Below are 20,170 nucleotides of genomic sequence, written 5' to 3'. Positions count from 1 at the left end.
GAAAAATCGTGCTCAACATTCCTACTAGATGGTGCCAATTCCCAACCAATCGGTGCACGATAGTTGTACTTAGACTTCCAACTTGAAGCAACATGGTTTTTTCGGCTAAGATTACTATGCTAGTACCCTCAGTAGCATTAGATTTTTTTTATTGTTTTGAAGTGAAGATAGATATATTGGATCATAGTACTCAAAACGTCGATGATCTTCTTCATTCATTTGTTATTTTTTATTATTATTATTTCTGTAAGTATTATAAGCGCAAGTGTGTAATAGTGTAACATGTATATACCAAAAATGTTCCCAGGCCAATTGGGAAGGTTGCCAAGGTACCACTTTAGGCCCAAGAGCTTTTCTAGAACTCCCCGAGGTTCTTAGAAAATGTTGGAAGGTAACGCTAACACAGACCTTACTTAAAAACCAATTTTTCTAAGACATAACAAGTTTGGTTTTTACTGATTTCCAAAATTAAACAAATGTTCTCAATACTTTATATTTTTTTTTTTGCTTTAAAAATTTTATGCTTTTTTTTCTTCAGAAAAAAACCTAAATCTAGAAAATAAAATTCTAAACCTAAAAGTAAGAGAAAATAAATAAATAAAATAAACAATAACAAAAAAAATGAATAAATAAAAAAAGAAACTAAAAATAAAAATTACTAAGGAAAAAATAAAAAAGAAATAAAAAAAATTATACAACTTTTTTTGTTTTAAAAAAAAAAAAATTAATTTACTATGCAAACCTTTAATTGTAGAATTACCTCCTCGGCAACGGCGCCAAAAATTGATATCGCCCAATAAACTCCTAAGCGGTCGTAGTAGTAAATGGGCTATATCGTATCCACATAGAGGCAAACACAACTAAAGATTAGATTAGTAAAGTTAAAAATAAAAATAAAGTAGAATTGAAGAGATGGATTTCGTGAAATTAAAATGATAGATTAGAGAAAGTAATCAGATAAAGAGCATGACAAGGTAGAGATATAGTGTTGTAAGTCTTATTCTAATATTGATATTAAACCAAAGCACAATTTCAATTCTACACCATTAATTGCAACTGGAAGATGTATATATTAAAATCACGAATTAATTAATCTAACTCCTAATTTCATAGCATATCATATTATATATCCAAGAACGACAAAATACCATTGGCAGAATGCGGTAAAAGACATACAATATAACGAATACTCTAAAACAAACACTCTAAGTTACATAAGAAAAGCATGACTGAACTTATGTAAAAGATGCTAAATAATTTTAGAAAAGAAATTAGAAGATGAGAAACAAAATAATTAATGAGATATGGAGATGAAGCATAAGAAAGAATCAATATCACTATTGAGAATGAGAAGTACAACAACTACACTTTAACCTCACCAATATTTCTAAAATAGTTCACTCATTTTTGTCACCTAAAACAAGCAAAAATAAGCTATAAATAAGAAAAGCAACAAAATAATAAAGTGTATTTTTTCACTCTAAAATCTGATGCCTTTACGCTGGCTTTGATTCTCTACTGATGGAGAAAATTTGCTCCAATACTAGTATAAACGTGTAATAGGTAGTGGAGAAAAGTGGCTTCAAAATCTTAGAAGATGAGAACAAGTGGCAAGCTCTTATTTGTGGCTGCATTCAATATAGACACATGGCGCCTTATGATTTGCTTTGCAGGAGAGGAAAAGGCCTTGCAGAGAGTGATGTGCCAACTGGGGGACAAGGTTCAGACGTGGGTTTGCGGTTTGGAGAAAGTGGTGTGGGTGGCAGTGTGGTACTCTTACATATGCTGAATTGGTAAACGAAAAACAAATTTATATATATATATATGTACGTGGGTTAATGATATTGAAAATTGGCCTACTACTTGATGAAATTATGCTTGGGCCTTTGATGAGAATGGCTGGAGATCAAGTTGATTGGAGAGAGAGAGGCATGGAGAAATGTTTGGCTTGGGCCAATGCACTTGTCATCTTCTTTGTACTTTTTTATTTTTACCAACTTGTGCACAAAATCTAAAAAATGACGTGAAATTAAAGTAAATTTTTTCAACTAAAACAAATTTTCATTCAAAAGTCATGAAAATAAATAATTTACCTCTAATTTATCTAACCAAATACCCTAAGAACTATGCAATTTTACACACTAATCGGTACCACAGTAGTAGATAACATCCTTCACTTTAAGTCCACCATTTTTTAGGAGTACAGTACAAATATTTTGTCATTGCCTTCCCTCTGTTAGGGTGTTTTTTCCCCGAGTATTAGGCAGGCTGCGCATGAGTCTAGTTTGGATGAAGGGCCTTAACCCCGTAGGACCCAAAACGTAATAATATTAAAGTCTCCCCTCCTCCTATAGTCCAAGAGTTAGAGGTTTTACCTAGTCTGGTTTGTAAGCCAGAGCCGATCATAGTAGTTTCCTTCTCTAGCTTGGAGGGTAGGGTTCTTTCTCTGTTATTTTCCTTGCACTACCTGTTGGGTTTTTATGCCCTAATTAAAACAAAATTTCTTTGTAATCTCATTTTATTATCAATAAAAGAATAGAAATTATTTTGTTGACTTGGTCAATCACTTTGCTCACATGTTTTATTTTCTTGATTATTTGATTATTTTAAATCCCGAGCATAAAGCTAATCGTATTTATAGTGATGTAATCACAGTGGAATATAAATATGATTATATGTTCAAAATAAGTTAGTCCTAAGACTAGTCAGTGCATAGGGTTTACACTGACTTGCCAATCTACGATATTGTAACGCCCTGGATAACCAAGACCGTTACACTGTGTGTTTAAAATAGTGCGGGACTTGCTAATCAAGTCATTTAAACGAAATGTGAATTCAATGTCATCAACAAGTTAGGAATAAAATATTTTGGTCATAAACAGGCTATTTTCATTTAAAATGACAGTTTAATACATGAAAACTCAAAACAGGGTTTAGACGACTTAGTTACAGCAAACTCCAAGAGTTACAAACATTTTAAGCCACTATAATGGCAAAATATACATTTTAGGTTTCCGTCCCTGTACAATTCTTCGACCGTGGCGGCCGAGCAGCTGACAATGTACACCTCGCCCCCAGAGCTCTCCAACTCATGGTTGATTTAGCCTACCCTTGCCTTTACCTGCACCACGTAGCACCCGTGAGCCGAGGCCCAGCAAGAAAGCATAATATCATGGCAAGATCAACATCAATAATTAAACATTACACAATGCATAACCAGGAATTCAGCAATTCATGACATTTATCCAATCAGTGATAACACTCAGCAAATTAACGGTTTGTCATCCAGATAGTCAACCAACTATATTCATAACACAATATTCACGTTCATAACCAATACATTATCATATCAATCAAATAACATTCAGGGTTGGCGCCCTTAGTCGCACCCTCTATTTAACACACTGTCTTCGGCTCATTAGGGCCGCCCCCAGTGTAATACTCACTGACTCTGGCCAGTTTAACCGAGCTCAGTGACAAATAAGCTGCCTCAGCTCCCAGTGGCCGAGCCGCGCCCCAGTGCGCAAATATTGATTCCGACACCCTTAGGCCGGTAATCGCGTGTCCCATGGCATAATAACACCATCTCACAACATGATATACAAATGTTGGGATCTCTTAGTCCCATCGTGCCCACATGGTTAATCACATTCACATAACAATGCATACAAACATAGGGAACACTTAGTCCCAACCAAACCACATACTCAGGTGCAGCTTTCTTACCTTTGGCTTTCAAACGAGCTAGTTATAAGCGATGCTCCTTGAGCGCGATCCGATCCCCGAGCCCTAGCTTACCACCTAGTCACAACCAAGATAAAGGATACCATTAACAATCTTAAATGAGCTTCTAAACCAAGTTTTAGTCCTCGGAACATTGAACTTCACCAAATATGGTAAAAGACTCAACCCCGAGCACCCTAGGTTAAATTCCCATGCCTAAATTCTCAAAATCCCAAAATCCTCTAAGCGCCGCGGCATGGGCCATCCATGCCGCGGCATGGCCCCTGACAGAACCCTCCATGGGCACAAAAACAGGTAAGGGCCGCGGCATTGCTTGGACCATGCCGCGGCCCGCCCTCCTTCCTCAGCATGCTACAATATTGAAGGGCCGCAGCTCACCAAGAACCATGCCGCGGCCCGACCCTTCGAACCCAGAAAAAACCACCATTTTCAATCACTAAACCTCACCTAAAGCCATCCTAAAGCCCCCAACTCAAAACCAATTAATAATAACAACATTAGAATGATTTAGACAACGCAACCCAACCAAGAATCCAGCCTAAGACTCACCAAAATCCCAATTCCAACTTCTGAAATTTCAAACCCACAAACTCAAAACCAGCCATGAAAACTCTCAAATTTAACCATCAAACTTCAAATCAATCCTTACCTCAGCTGTAGAATCGTTCTAGCATCCAACCAGCCTCAAGCCCTTCAACTCCTCAGGTGCATATCCCTTTATTCCATCCAAAACTCAAACTTAAAAACTATCTCATTAAAACTCAGAAATTCACATCAGAAAACTTTAAAACTTACCTCAATTGACTGGCTTAACTCTGCTAGTTCTTCAAGCTTCACCAAAGTCCCTAGCCCTAAGCTCCATCCTGAGCTTGCTCTAGAATTCCAGCTCCAAAACCCACAAGGAAATGGTGAAGAGATGCCCCAGCCGAATGAGAGAGAGTGAGATAACTCTAAGTGTTCTGTTTTCCTTTCTTTCCTTCTTCTTTTCTTTTCCTTAAGTTTCTAAGTTTATCTACAACCTCCACTAACATCAAAAAGCAGAACATAGCCTAACCTTAAGTAAGCCAAATGACCACCTTGCCCTCCCAATAATAACTAAACCTTTAAACATTCTAAGGGCATTTTAGTCATTGCTCCCGATTCCCACTAATTCCTCAAGTGTCTTAAATATTTACCACTTAATTCCCGATACCTAACTAATCTCCAAATATATTCCTCGATGTTAAAAAAAATAGACGCCAATATGCTCACTGAATTCCCGTTTATACCCCTAGGCTCACCCCGAGCCGGGTATAAATCCCCGCCATGACTTTTTCGCTAATTTGCTCACTAGGATCGTCTCAAGTCGTAGATCACATATATATCCACATAATAATGTGGTCTCAAATTTAGCTTACCAATATATACGCAAGTATGCAATTACGCTCTCAATGAGCCAAATTACCATATTACCCTCACAGCAGAGTATATAGCCCCATGCATGCCTTTATCATCATATAATAATATGACCCACATAATCATGCATATAATCATATAACAGCACAATAAATCAATTATGGCCCTCCCGGCCTCCTAATCAAGGTCCTAAACCTTATTAGGGAATTTGGGTCGTTACAGATATGATCTACTTACACATTGTGGTGTTATGATCTTTCCAGAACACTAGCAAAGTAGATAAGATCGAATGTATTTGTTACATCAGACATGACCGATATTGACAGTTGATAAGATAAGTAAACATACCGTTATTATCTATTCTATTCATATCATATAGTTGATCATAGGTCAATTCAATCTCAATTCTGAGTGGTTAGTATTCTAATTGATTGTATTATTTGAGTTCTTTGACTTGTTCATTACCAGCTTACCCTGCGGACTAGCCCATACTTACATATTGGGAACTCGATAATATAATTGAGTGGGAGTGTTAATCATAGATATGAACATCTATAGCTTATGATGAAGAAGTGAAATGATGGTTTCCTTTTAGTTTGGTTCAAGGTGTTAAATAATAGATATCTCATTTCAGTAAGTAAATTAGTTTACTGAAATATCATTTACAAGGAACTAAGTGTTCCAAGGATAAAATACAATGAGGGGTAAAACGATATTTTAGTCCCATCTCATTGTAGACCGTCTATAGAGGATCGAGTGATAATTATGGTTGTAACAATGGATAATTAATAGCGTATCTACATTTGTTATAGAGCGTTCTATGAATTCAAGAGTGCAATTCCGAGTCTATAGTGGAGTCACGAGGAATTAATAAGTTAGTAAATTTATTTGTTAGATTTATGATAACTTATTGGAGCTTGATTTCATAGGCCCATGGTCCCCATTGTACCTTAGATAAAATCATCTAGATAGTCTCAATTAATTGATTTAATTATCAAAGTTGACCAGGTCAATTTTGGATAGTTTCACAGAGTTATGTAATTTTAAGAAGAAAAGAGAAATTGGGGCAGATTTATTAATTAAGATAAATTGGAATCTAAATTAATAAATAATTTTAATTTAATGACCTAGGGGCATTTTGGTCTTTTGACCTAAGTATATATATCAACTAGAAGGCTGTAGAACTGAACCAAAAACAGAGCATTCTTTCTTCCTCCTCACGATCATCACTTCTCCTTCTTCTTTCTTTGAATTTTTGAAGTTCCAATTGAGGATTCAAGTTAAGGAACCAAGTCTTAAGGGTCTAGGGTTGTGTTCTACTACTAAAAAGGGTTCCATCTTGAGTTTGAGGTAAGGTTTTATCCATGAAATCTCTGGTTTCTTGCTCTGTTTTCAGTTGAGTTTCAGTTGGAATTTTGAAGTTGATAGTTGAGAATTGATGGAAGTTTTTAGCAAAGATTGATTGGGTTTTGATGCCTAGGACTTGTAGAATGGGTATTTAGGTTCATTTGTGAGTTTGGTTGAAGTTTGGAATCAGGTTTTGAAGGGTGGAAAGTGGAGAAAACCAGGGCTGAATCACCCTGGTTCTAGCGCTACAGCGCCCAAGGGAGGGCGCTACAGCGCTGTCCAAGGCAAGTCATCCCTGTTTGTAGCGCCTAGGTGGTAGGGGGCAGTGCTACCCTACTTTTCCAAGGTCCTCTTTTGGGCACTTTTAAGGGTTTTTGGCTCGGGGTTTCAATTCCTAAGGCTCGGGATCGAATCTACTAACCGTTTGAGTACGATTCTAGGTTCCGGGAGTGTGGTTTAGATCATAAACCTTTTATTGATGGAGATCCATATTTGGTTATGACTAGGTGACCGTTAAGGGATCAAAGGATCGATCGTTATCAAGGGTCATTCATTTATTGTTTCATGCTCGAACCAGAAGTAAGAAAGCTTCACCCAGTATGTGACATGCATGGTTTTTGATGCAACATGTTGAGTGCTCTATTTGTATATCTGGAATGCAAATCAAATGCTTGGAAATTTTCTTATCTGTGAATGGCACTAACCTATGAGTCAAGAATCGGCAATGGTGTCAGTATTGATTGTGAAGCTGTGACTTATTAGTCAAGTTCGGCAGTAGTACTGAGCACTAGTCGTATGGTATTGACTTATGAGTCAAGGACGGTATTAGCGTGTTCAACGCAAGCTGAAAATATTAGATCTAATCGACCTAAGAATTATCATCATAGCATGAAATGCTTGACTGACCTTAAGTTCGATGAAAAACAAAAGCGCTTGTCTAGTCTAAAGGCTACTTATTTAGAGCCAGAGCCAAATGGCTAAGGTGACCTACACGTCACATGGCTAGGAGGGTATGGGACCTCAGAGATAGACTTATCAGTCATCTACACAGAGATAGACTTATTAGTCATCTACACAGAGATAGACTTATCAGTCATCTAAACAGAGATTGACTTATTAGTCATCTATTTAGAGAGAGACTTATTAGTCGTCTACCTCAGAGAGAGACTTATTAGTCGTCTACCTCAGAGCGAGAGACTTATTAGTCATCTACTTAGAGCGCAGGACTTCACAAACATTTATTTGTACCTGCTTGCATGCATGAGTAGGGTTATTACTCCTAGGCATGCCTATTATGACTTAGTAACATGTTATTACTTGTTCATGAGCATATTGAGTTTTCTTGCTGAGCTTCGGCTCACGGGTGCTATGTGGTGCAGGTAAAGGCAAACGAAAGATGGACCATCCTTGAGTTGGAAAGATTAGGTGAGGATGTGTACATATGCGGCTGCTCGACCACCACGGCTGAGGTTTAAAGAGGAACTAGGGTTAAACCCTATTTTGCTGCTTAGGTCGGCTGGTTGTAAATCTTTTGTTGTAATTAACCGTTAAATTATATTTTTGGGATCCCAATGTATACAGTAAATGTTTTAGTGAAACGTTGTATCTTAACCAAAAGTTTTAATCCTAAACCATTAATCATACTTAGTTGCACAATTATGGCCAAATGACTCGATTAGCGAGTTTAGCACTGTTTAAAATGCACATTGTAACGGTCCCTGGGTAGTAGGGCATTATAGCAAACGTCCAGATGTTTCAGGCTTTTGCAAGACCTGCCTTAAAAGTTGATCGGTTAAGACGTGGATGGTATAGGACTGGAAGTATGGCTTGAGTTTTCTTGAGGCCTTGATCAAGCAGAACGCAAGTTTTTCTATTAAAATATATCAGGACTCAGCTTCCAGAATTCTTTTACTCACGTAGTACAACAGTTTCTGTGCCCAATTTTCCTCTCGAACTAATAAGGCGCTAACTGCATTTTCTATCACAGCTAGGTATATGAGCAAACATTCTCTAGCTGCCGATTTTGATAGTGTGGGGGGTTCAGCTAGGTGAGTTTTCATATCATGAAATGTCTTCTCACATTCTTTGGCCCACTCAAACTTTTTGTTTCCTTTGAACAAGTTGTAAAACAGGAGACAATTGTCAGTTGATTTTGAAACGAAGCTATTTAGGGTCGCTACTTTCCCAGTTAGGCTCTATACTTCTTTACGCGACCTTGGTGATGGCATTTCTAACAACGACTTGATCTTTTCTGGGTTTTCCTCTATGCCCCTTGTGTTGACTATGAAGCATAGAAATTTTGCCAACGAAACCCCAAAGGTGCACTTCTGGGATTTAGCTTCATGTCATATTTCCTTAGCACGCTAAAACATTCTTCCACGTCGGATACATGGTTATTTTCAGTCTTTGACTTAACGAGCATTTCATCGACATACACTTCCATGTTTTTCCCGATCTGGTTAACAAACATTTTGTTGACCAGCCGTTGGTACGTTGCACCGACATTCTTCTGCCCGAATGGCATAACCTTGTAGAAGTATATGTTATGCTCAGTCATGAAGCTAGTGTGCTCGTGGTCTGTAGGGTTCATCGTGATCTTGTTATATCTAGAATATGCATTCACGAAATACATGAGCTCGTGACCAACTGTTGTGTCTACCAACTGATCGATTTGAGGTAATGGAAAAAAATCCTTAGGACCAGCTGTGAATGTGGGATAATTTCCCAAGAAGAATTTAATGTAGAGATCATCATCGAAGGGTCATAAGCTTAGCCATTTGTAAACTGTCTCACAAGCCCTCATGATGAAGGATCGAATAGCCTCGCTATATGAGAACCAAATATACGTAGGTGCCATGACGCCCTTGGCTCACATAACGAGATCAAAGCCGCAGGGGCCGCTATGTTCGGGGTCATGGGTGTAGCCCCTTGCCTACGAGAAGCCTTCCATTAGTTGGTCCATAGGGAGGAAGGCCTTGTATATGCAGGCGTCACGCTATATGGAGAGTTACCCACCTAGATCCCTCTAAGTGAGACCAATGCTATAGAGGGCTTCGCTATGCGAGGCCTAACATGCCTACAGGGCCAAGATGCGAGGGAGGCTCGCTGCGCGAGGGGCCGAGACACACAGGGAGGCTCATTGTGCGAGGGGTCGAGACACACCGGGAGGCTCGCTGTGCGAGGGGCCGAGACGCGAGGGAGGCTCGTTGTGCAAGGGGCCGAGACATGCAGGGAGGCTCACTGCGTGAGGGGCCGAGAGAGAGGGAGGCTCGTTGTGCGAGGGGCCGAGACATGAGGGAGGCTCACTGCGCGAGGGGCCGAGACATGCGGGGAGGCTCACTGCGCGAGTGGACGAGGCACAAGGGATAAACTCACATGGAGTTGATTGCTAAGGGTGTCCTACTGAGAAGAGTTCGAGACCCTCGCAAGGCTCCCTGTGCATCATGCGTCCTAAGGGCTAGTCGAGCTATGAAAGATCTGGGCTAGGCCCTTTGGGTACCAATGCCACCTGCCAATGGATTGGCTTGTACACATGTGCAGGCCAATGTTACTAACCCCTCACATGGAATGTTAATTACTCATGAGGTGGATGTGGTGGTTCATTATATATGTATGACATCCCCTATATGGCTAAACATCCAGGGGAAATCCACTATACTGTAGAGATGAATTCCCAAGATAAAAAACACTTAAAAAAATGGGAAAAATCTTGGAGAGATGATCCATCTCGGATATATGAAAAGGACCATTAGGTACAAGGTACATATATGAGTACGGGGTGTACAACCCTGAGGAAGACAGGGGCATGGCCCTGATATCCGCGTTTGAAGAGTAGTGGCGGTACGAACCCATACAGAGAGTGGAGGTACTACTTGAGCACCCTTGACCATATGCCAGAGTTGACACAACGATGTCCTGCGCCACTACCCTGACAATGTACCTGCATACGTTCTTGTCCTTGGGGACCCCCTTTGTATCAAGGGCCAACAGAGCCCATCTATAAATAGGCTTCGACCCCTCAGGTTAAGGGGTTGGAAAATTCTTTGTATGAACAAACAATTAAGGAATATACAATTTTTACTCCATTGTAGTTCCGCATATTTGCTCCTTCAAATTCTTTCTATCTTCTTCTAAGATATCTTTTGCAATACAGTTTGAGTTTTCTAATCTTATATCATTGACGAGTTCTCTGCGTCAATAATTTGGCGCCGTCCATGGGAAGGAACAAACACCAGGCCAACGTTCTTTCATCACTTCCAAGGAAAAATGGCAAGGTGTTCAAAACGCTTGCGACAGGTACAAGATGTTGAGGTTCACTTGGACGGAGAGCAACTGAGGGCCTCTCGAAAAGACCCCCCTCCGCTTAAGCAGGGGGATATGTCAGAGGAATGTCCTCCGCCAAGGGAGGAGAAGGAAGCATCATCCCCAGCTGTCCGATCCGACGGAGGTCACCCAGAGCCACCAACGCATCCACATCCCTAGCCTCTGGTGGCACCACGCTCCGGCCACCGAGACCCAGGTCCCTCGACGCGGGGGCCAGGCAAAAGTCCCCATGTATGCTCGGTGAGTTCCAGCTCAAGGACTCGTTTCTATGTGGACAAAATTCACGAGTTGCATAAGAAGAACCAAAAATTGGAAGCCACGCTAGAGAACATGCAAGAGGTCTTAAATGACCTTGTGCAAGGAAAGTCAAACCAACCCCTTCTGAAGCACAAAGAGAAAGAGCGAGAAAGAGGAGAAAATGTTGTCCCCGTGGACGACGGGAGAACCCAACTTTCCACTAGTACCACCACGCAGAAAAAATACCATGAGGGACCAAGGCCGGCAAAATACCCCCAGAAGCAAAGGCGGAGGAACAACGATGGTCATAGGAATGAGGCCGAAGTCACCTCTAAGGAGGGGATGCCTGACTTAAGAGAAAAGCTCAATGGAAGGAGGTCAAAAGTGAGGACGATGCCCCCTATGGCCCCTCCGAAGGACAGAGAAAAGAGAAAGGTCAATCCGACCGAGGTGAGCGACTCCTTGCATAGGAGGGGACAAGAGCTAGACATCGAGATGAAGAGCCTTTGGAGCAAGATCGTCACAACGTTAGGGGGGCACGTTAACGATGAAGAGTATGACTATGAGTCACCTTTCACGTGAGAAATCCAGTTGGAACGACTCTCGACCAGCTTTAAAGAACCCCATATGACCCCATATGAGGGAACCTCGGACCCAAAGTGCCACTTGGACGCCTTCAATGATTTAATGAAGCTAAGAGGGATCAATATCAGAGCATGTTTCGTTGTCACGCTGAAAGGGCCTGCTTACAAGTGGTTTAAGAGGCTAAGGCTAGGGACCATTAGGTCATGGCAGCAATTTTCTGACGAGTTTCTCCAACAACATCATGCGTGCTCGATTTCACCATGCCGGGCACGAGTCTCGCTAACATAAAGCAAGGTGAAGGAGAAAGCTAGAAAAGATACATTCATAGGTTCAACATGGAGGCGGCCAAGGTGGGAAGCCTGACCAGGGGAGAACTCAAGATGGAAATCACCATTGGAGTGCACCCACGTTGTAATCTTTGGGATAATATGCTCAAAAGGGAAGTCACCGACCTAGATGACTTCTACGAAAGGGCGCAAAAGTACATTCGTGCAAGGATGGCCATGAGAACTTAAAGGCAGGAAAAAATGAATCCCATGTCAATCCCTCAGCCCATGAAGGATCGAATGGGGTAAAAAAGAAGAGGGCGTATGAGGGGCCGAGAGATGACCACCAGAGAAGGCCCAAATGCAGAAGCGACTTCAGGCAAATGACTTACACCGTCTATACAAACCTGACAGACACCAGAGAACATATCTACCTCACGAATGAAGGTCGGGTTCCCTTTAAGAGGCCCCCGCCGATGAGAAAAGAATGGTCCAAGAGGGACCCTAGGAAATAATATCAGTACCGTAAGGACATCGACCATACTACGACAGAATGCACCCATTTGAAGGAAGAAATTGAAGAGCTCATACGCAGGGGGCACCTAGGCAGATCTGTCAGAAGGGAAAATCAGAAATTGGAGGACGAGCTGGCGTTACCTCAGGCCCGAGAAAGATCCTCGGAGATACAAGGAGAAGTGAGAACGTTCTTCAGAGGTCCAGGGTTTGGAGGAGAGTCCAAGAAGGGTCGAGACAAGTACGCTAGAGAAGCCAGATAGAGTCCACCACCATGTGTCATGAGCTTGGAGCAACGACCCCCAAAAATCTTTAAGGGAGAAAATGACTCAATCACTTTCATGGAGGAGGATGCACGAGGGGTGCAATTTCCCCACAATGATCCTTTGGTGTTGACAGTCCAATTGGCCAACATGCGGGTGCATCGGGTCCTTATAGACAACGGAAGTTCCGTGGATATCTTGTATCGCCCTGCCTTGGAGAAGATGGGTTTGGGCGTCAGACACTTGAAACCTTGCCAATACTCCCTATACGGATTCACAGGGGACTCGATACAACCCTTAGGGGTGATCGAATTGGCACTCACCATGGGGGAACAACCCAAACAGACCACAGTTATGGAAAACTTCATTGTGGTAGACTGTGCTTCGGCTTTCAACACGGTATTGGGGAGACCATCCCTAAGAGAATTGAAAGAGATAACTTCAATATATCACCTAGCCATCAAGTTCCCAACTCCTGGTGGAATAACAAGTATGAAAGGGGAACAGAGAGAAGCAAGGGAGTGCTATAACACCTCCCTCCGCACGTCTGTGAAACTACAAGAACCAATGATGATGGTAGTACATGGAGGTGCAAACCCGTAGGAACTAGACCCCAGAATCATGGAGGAGCCAGGGGTCAAACCCGTGGAGGAGTTAGAGGAGATCGTGGTGATGGAAGAGCCATTACGAAAGTTGAAGGTGGGAAAAAACCTTCAAGATTACACGAAGAAGAAGTTGGTGAGGTTTTTGAAGGACAATCTAGATGTATTCTCTTGGAGTCACGAAGACATGGTGGGGATAGATCCTGATATCATGTGCCACCATTTGAATATTGCCCCCGAGGCAAGACGAGCACTTGACCTGGAGAGGTACGCAGCCTTAAAGGAGGAGGTTGACAAATTGAAGGCGAATGGGTTCATCCGCGAATCATTCTATCCTCTATGGGTATCGAACCACGTACTAGTCCCAAAACCAAATGGAAAATGGAGGACTTGTGTGGACTTCTCAAACCTCAATAAGGCTTGTCCTAAGGACAGTTTTCCACTTCAAAGAATAGATCAACTGGTGGATGCGATGGCTGGGCACGAGTTACTTAGCTTCATGGATGCGTACTCTGGATACAACCAGATACCCATGAACCCGGATGACGAGGAGCATACATCATTCATAACAGATAAATGACTCTACTACTACAAAGTGATGCCTTTTGGATTGAAAAACGTAGGTGCCACCTGTTGACCCTCGATTTGGCCAACGAGACGGAGTCAAATATACGACAAAAGATAAAACGACAATTAAGAATTTAATCTAATGGAAAAGAAGAAAACACCAAGGATTTATAGTGGTTCGGCCCCAAAGAATGGTAATGACCTATGTCCACTTAGTGCTATTATTAATATTGAATCTCAAAGCTGTGATCAAAGAACTAGGTTCTTGAGTTTCACCAACCTTAAAGAAGTACAATAAAATGATGAATAATCACACTATAGCTCTCTTTCTCTCAATACTTAGCAAAAAGATTCAGAGATCAAAAGTCCTCTCCTTGAGCTATTTCATGCATATTTATAGGCTCAAGGAGGGTTACATGGGCCAATGGGCCTTAACTTTCCTTAATAACCGCGTATCAAGGTAATAAAGAGGAAATATTCAATGCAAATTTTACAGGATTACAATCTTAGAAGGAAATAAATCAAATTATATGACCAGCCTGGTCGTATCTAAAAGTTAAGCCCTGACGATGCGATATGCTTCTGGTCGATAGTCGAACAGCACTTCCGCCACGTGTCAACCACATGGGAGAAATCCTTGCCACATCATCAGTAGCCATTTTTTGGGTAAACATTTGCCGCCCAAGTTTATTTATTGCGACCAGCAATAAGTAAACTTAGGAAACTGACCCTTCGCTTACTCCACCAAACCTGTCAAAACCGCCCATGCCCTCTCGAAAAAAGCAACAAATCATGTCTAATCAAGCCTTTTTGGTTTCCCAAAAACTTGTCTGACGGTTGCTACACTTCCCCATACTCAGAAAAAGTAATTCATGATTACCTCTTTTATCGTGTCGCAGTCACTATATATAATATCTCAAATCCTCATTTTTACTTTTTACTTTTCACTTGCCATTTTCTCTCCAAGAACTGTGAAGAACTTCCATCTTCCAAGCCCAGAAATCCCAAGAACTCACATCCGGACGCACTAAAGCTTTCGTATTCAGACTTCATTTTTCGTCTAAGTAAGTTTCACGAACTCCTTAGACATTTGAGTTGCCATGCAAAAATGTTTCATACTTATTTTTATCTCTGAACCTTTGAACGTTCTTGGTTGAAACTGTTATGGGGATTGTGTGTATATCAATAGATGCTTGATAGGGTAGTGAAGTAACATTTTGTAGGAGTTAGGAGCCAGTTTGGTAGTCGAGATTGTAGATTTAAGGGCGTAAAATCGAAGTAAAAATTCAATTTTTAAGCTAGCTGAAAAACTGGGTTTTTCCCGCCCCTTCGGAGTCAAAAAAGCTATTTTCTGAAAAAAAATTTACTTCCGCTTTTCAATCTATTTTTCAAACTGCTCGTATAAAACTTAGTGTTTTTGCTAGAATGTTGCTGGCCGTATAAAAGCTTAACTTTTATACGCGAGCAATGTTATTCTAACTCTCAACACAGATTTTTAGGCTTTACGTTCTCATCTCCCCCTTTCTCTGTTCACAGCTTTTCATGCAAGATCTGTGGGGAGGTGAGAGGCATATCGACGATGACTTGCTTGCCCGATTGCTCGAAGACGAGGAGCAACTGTCGCTATTGATACCAAAAATTCCTTTTTATCGAACCCCACCCAATAGACCTCAATCAAACCTTCCATCCATGGGTAGAGTAAAATCCATTGTCCAGAAAAAGAAATCTTCCAACCCTTCAAATCAGCCTGCTCCTCAGGCTGGAATTCCCTCGACCAGTGGTCGAGAAAGAAATATCCCTGACCCTAACATTCAAACTCACGCTCAGCTTTGAAATGTCGCTCAACCAGATGATGAATGGTACGTCGCCCCTCCTAGCCGAGTAACGATTATGATGATCGCTAATTACATTAAAAAAATATGGACTTCCTGGGGTGACTCTAGTCTAACCCACCCAAGACCAATGGGCAAACTTGCCTGGAGGCGCTTTCAGCGCCTGGTCGAGGTATCACATTGAGGCCGGAGCGATCCTGCCTCTTCATCCTTTTTTCCAGGGGGTGGCCAACTATTTCGGGGTCTCCCCTTTTCAAATAACCCCCAATAGATATAGAATGCTCTCTACACTCTATATCCCCTATAGCCATAAAAAATGGCCCATCCCCACGCCACATGAGGTCAACTACTTTTTCGACCTAAAATCCAACCTCAACCAGGAAAACACGAGGTTCTTCCACTTCTGTCACCAGGAAACAGGCCGCACTTTCTTGACTGACACCACTTTTATCTCGAACATGGGGAGGTACCATCTGGAGTACTTTCTGACGACTGACATGGTTGCGAACAACTTGACCTTCACACAAGGAGGTAAAGTCTTTGTACAACTGGTCGTTTATTTTTCTTTAATTTTTGGCTGCATTTCCCTTAGAAATTTAGTGCGTTTCAGGCCCATGGTTGCAACCATAGCCTACTCCGGACATGGTGATCCGATTAGCCCTTTTGGCCAGCATGACCGACATAGAGAAAAGTGTCAAACAGCTGGTCACAAAGGCCAATCTGAGACGGGTCAGCCTTTTGGCTCCTCACCAAGATGTGAGGGAATCTATTGCGGGGAGTGCCACCAGCACTGAAGTGCCCGAACAACAGCCAGATGTGTCACAACCCCCTCTGAGGAGGGCAACTGGGGTGACCATCAACGAGCCAACTGGTGCCCCCGACCTGCTGCCGCACCGGCCCCTCTAGGGAAGGGAAAGAAGAAGGCCACAGAGCCTATTCTTGAGTCGTCGGACGAGAACAGTACTGATTTTACGCTTTTAGATAGCCAGCCTATTTCCTGTCACCTCTTCGACGGGGACAACAATTTTAAATATCTTCCTTCTTTAGATTCAGACTTCTTCATGCCAAAGAGTGAGTGTACTACTAGTAGAGTATATAATGTAGTGACCAGTAATGATAGCTCGGATATTTTACTTACAATTTTCTTTGTTTCTTTTCCTGACATAACATACTCAATCGTTTGTACTATCTCACTATTCGTGTATTTACTTTCTTGCAGACATGGACTCTGAGAATGTGTTCGACATGTACTGTGCTCCCGAGGTTCCTGAAGCTCCTGCGAGCAAGAAAAAAGCCAGTAGGCGGCATCAGGGGGAAAGCAGTAAAGCGCCTTCGGCCAAGAAATCCCGCACTGCAGACCCTCCAGCAAATGGATCGTCAACAAATGCAACACCACCTCCTTCTCCTCTCGAGCAGCAAACTCCTCCTGCTCCTGTCGGGTCGACACCTTCTCCACCGGCTCCAACCGACCAAACTCAGCAGGTTGCCCCTGCTTCCATAGGGGGCGACATACCGAGCCGTGCCTTAAGATAAGCCAAGGACAGGATGGAAAAGATTTTGAAGCACGAACGTTGCCGAGAGGTGATGGCGGGGACAGAGATGATGGACATTGACCAAATCTTAACCTGTGCTCTAAACGAGCTTGCCAGTGTAAGTCATCTTTTTCTGTGGAGATAACCCTTTTATACATTACATTCAGTTTAACTTTCGCTCTGATCGCAGGCAATGCTGACTGTTATTGCCGGTCGGCTCTACTCAGGTGCTATCACCGAGCAGTCCAGGACCTCCGAGCAATGACACGCTGAAGAACTCAAAGTTGCCGAAGCGAAATACGCTGAACAGCTTGAGGTGGCCCAGAAGACAAATGCAGCACTGCTGGAGGAGAAGAATAAGATGGCTGAGGAGTTAAAGGAGAAGCCAACTGCTCTGGACAAGGTCATTGAGCAAAGAGACCAGTTCAAGGAGTCTAACCGCGTCAACTACCGCGACGCTAAAAAGCTCGAGGACGACTTGATTGCGAGCAAATAAGAGACTACAACATTGGAAGGTCAGATCGAGAATCTTGAAAAAGCCAATGCCAGCAATTTGGAAAGGTACAAGAACGCCACGGTTAAGTGTTTCTATGACTTCTAGAAACATAACCAGGAGGCTAATTTCAGCTATCTTCCCGAGCGCACAAGGCATGCTGAGATAGCCTGCTGCGTTGCTCGCTTGGCGGAAGAAGAGAGAGCAAAGATACCTGCCTCGCCCGAAATCTCCTTGGCCACTGGCATGGAAGGGGCGGACAATGATGCTACAACTGTCATCGACCAGGACACCCCTCAAGATCCTCTAGCCTCATAGTCAACTTTTTTTTTCTTTTACTCTTTAATTTTTTAAGTACATGGCCTACGGGTCGTGATGTAAAGACAATATAATTTTTATTGCTGCGTGGGCAGCTTTTACTTTTAATTGAACAATTACATCTGAGCAGTGGCTGCTCGCAGTGTAAAGGGATTCCTTTTGATATTATAATATTTGCCTTTTATTATAACATTTGTTCGTATGACTGAACTTAGCATAGTACTTTGGTTTGATTTAACAAAATACAAAATTTTGAAAAATACTCTAAGTACCCTAGCATGCTTTCACTTATTTTTCTCATGTGTTTACATACCTCTCGATATGCTTTGCTTACTAGATACCTTATATGCCCCCCAAGTGATTGAGGAGCTCTAGGTCCTTGGTCACTTGCCTTGACCAAAACCTGTTCAAACATTACTGCTCGGAGCAAATAATTAACATGATAATACAACAAAACAACACACATAATGAACAAATACTTGTAATAAATAAAATAAATGGCAAGAATGACTAGTTGTGCACAGTCCCTTATATTTCTCGTAATAAGTGGACAAAACATGTCTGTACGAGTGATCAATAAGATCTTACACTTATAAGCGATCAGTCATATAAAATGACCAACCCTTTTTCATAACTTGTAAAAAGTAAAATTAATACAAGCCAATTCTTTGAGAAGAATTTTTTATTGATAGTACTTGCGCAGGTGTTCTCCATTCCAATAGCGAGGAATGAGATCTCTGTTTAAGCGAGCAAGTTTATAGGTGCCTGGAATGAGGACTTCTTCAATCTGGTAAGGCCCTTCCCAATTAGGTTCGAGTACTCTAGCAGCTTGGTCGCGGGTGTTTAGGAAAACTCTTCGAAGTACTAAATCTCCAACATTGAATTTTCTCTCACGTTCTTTAGAGTTGAAATACCGGGCGACATTTTGCTGGTACGCAGCTACTCGGAGTTGGGCTTGTTCACGTTTCTCATCGATCAAGTCCAGGGATTCCATCAATAGCTGGCTGTTCGAGCCTTAATCGTTCGTTATTCGACGATGTGAGGGCAGATCTAACTCCATAGGCAACATAGCCTCATATCCATAAGCCAAAGAGAATGGAGTATGGCTTATTGCTGTTCGGTGGGAAGTTCTGTACGACCAAAGGACTTCAGGAAATTGCTCTAGCCAAGCACCCTTAGCTTCTTCTAGTCTTTTCTTTAGGGTATCCTTTAGCGTTTTGTTGACTGCTTCGACTTGTCCATTTGCTTGGGGATGAGCAACTGAAGAAAAGCTCTTGATAATCCCATGCCGTTCGCAAAAGTTCGTGAATAAATCACTATCAAACTGTGTGCCGTTATCCAAGACGATACTCCTTGGCAATCCATAGCGACAAATGATGTTTTTGATCACAAAATCCAGCACTTTTTTGGTCGTTATGGTTGCAAGTGGCTCAGCTTTGGCCCATTTTGTGAAGTAATCAATGACAACCACAACATACTTGATGCCGCCCTTTCCAGTAGGCAAAGATTCGATTAAATCTATACCCCAAACTGCAAACGGCCACGGACTTTGCATTTGTTTTAGCTCATTAGGGGCTACTCATGGGATTTTCGAGAATCTATGGCACTTGTCACACCTCTGTACGAATTCCATCGAGTCTTCATTAATCGTTGGCCAGAAATATCCTTGCCTCAGGATCCTTTTCGACAAACTTTGCCCTCCAGCATGGTCCCCACAAAAGCCTTCGTGTACCTCTTTCATCAATTCTTTGGCTTTCTCTTTCGAAACACATCTGAGGAGTGGCATTGAGTATCCCCTCCGGTACAAGACTCCATCTACCAGGATATACCTAGCAGTCTGTCAATGAAGGGTCCTAGCCTTGTTTCTGTCCGTCGTCAACACGCTTTGCGTCAGATACTCTACGTATGGTGCCATCCACGTATCCACCACCTGGATCACCAAAGTGGTCTCCTCTGCTTGGATGCTTGGCATAGATAGTCGTTCAACTGGTACTATGTTCAGAGTATCAGCATCCTTCATGCTTGCTAACTTAGCCAAAGCATCAGCATTGGAATTCTGGTCGCGAGGTACTTGCTGAAGGGTGTATTTGTCGAACTGAGCCAATAGATCTTTTGTTTTGTTTAAATAGGCAACCATCTTTAAACCTCGTGCT

At 42.1% G+C, this 20,170-nt stretch overlaps 1 protein-coding gene across 1 annotated transcript; it reads left to right on the top strand.

Annotated features, from left to right (window-relative positions):
* Positions 1-16,132: 16,132 nt before the first annotated feature.
* Positions 16,133-17,207, top strand: LOC133806799 (predicted GPI-anchored protein 58). Its single transcript, XM_062244889.1, has 2 exons — positions 16,133-16,205; positions 16,894-17,207. Exons 1-2 carry the CDS (start codon positions 16,133-16,135, stop codon positions 17,205-17,207), a joined length of 387 nt encoding a protein of 128 aa, XP_062100873.1.
* The last annotated feature ends 2,963 nt before the right edge of the window (positions 17,208-20,170 follow it).

Source organism: Humulus lupulus, chromosome X (genome assembly GCF_963169125.1).
Source record: "Humulus lupulus chromosome X, drHumLupu1.1, whole genome shotgun sequence".
In the NCBI taxonomy this organism is placed as follows: Eukaryota; Viridiplantae; Streptophyta; class Magnoliopsida; order Rosales; family Cannabaceae; genus Humulus; species Humulus lupulus.
The sequence above is the reverse complement of the archived record's forward strand: the minus strand, read 5'-3'. Positions and strand labels throughout refer to the sequence as shown.

What these genes read in the sequence shown, in the direction of transcription:
- LOC133806799 (XM_062244889.1), top strand. Translation starts at nt 16,133, where the DNA reads ATGGGGAGGTACCATCTGGAGTACTTTCTGACGACTGACATGGTTGCG. An exon ending in CTTGACCTTCACACAAGGAG is followed by an intron (nt 16,206 to 16,893) that starts GTAAAGTCTTTG and finishes ACTTTCTTGCAG; the next exon opens with ACATGGACTCTGAGAATGTG.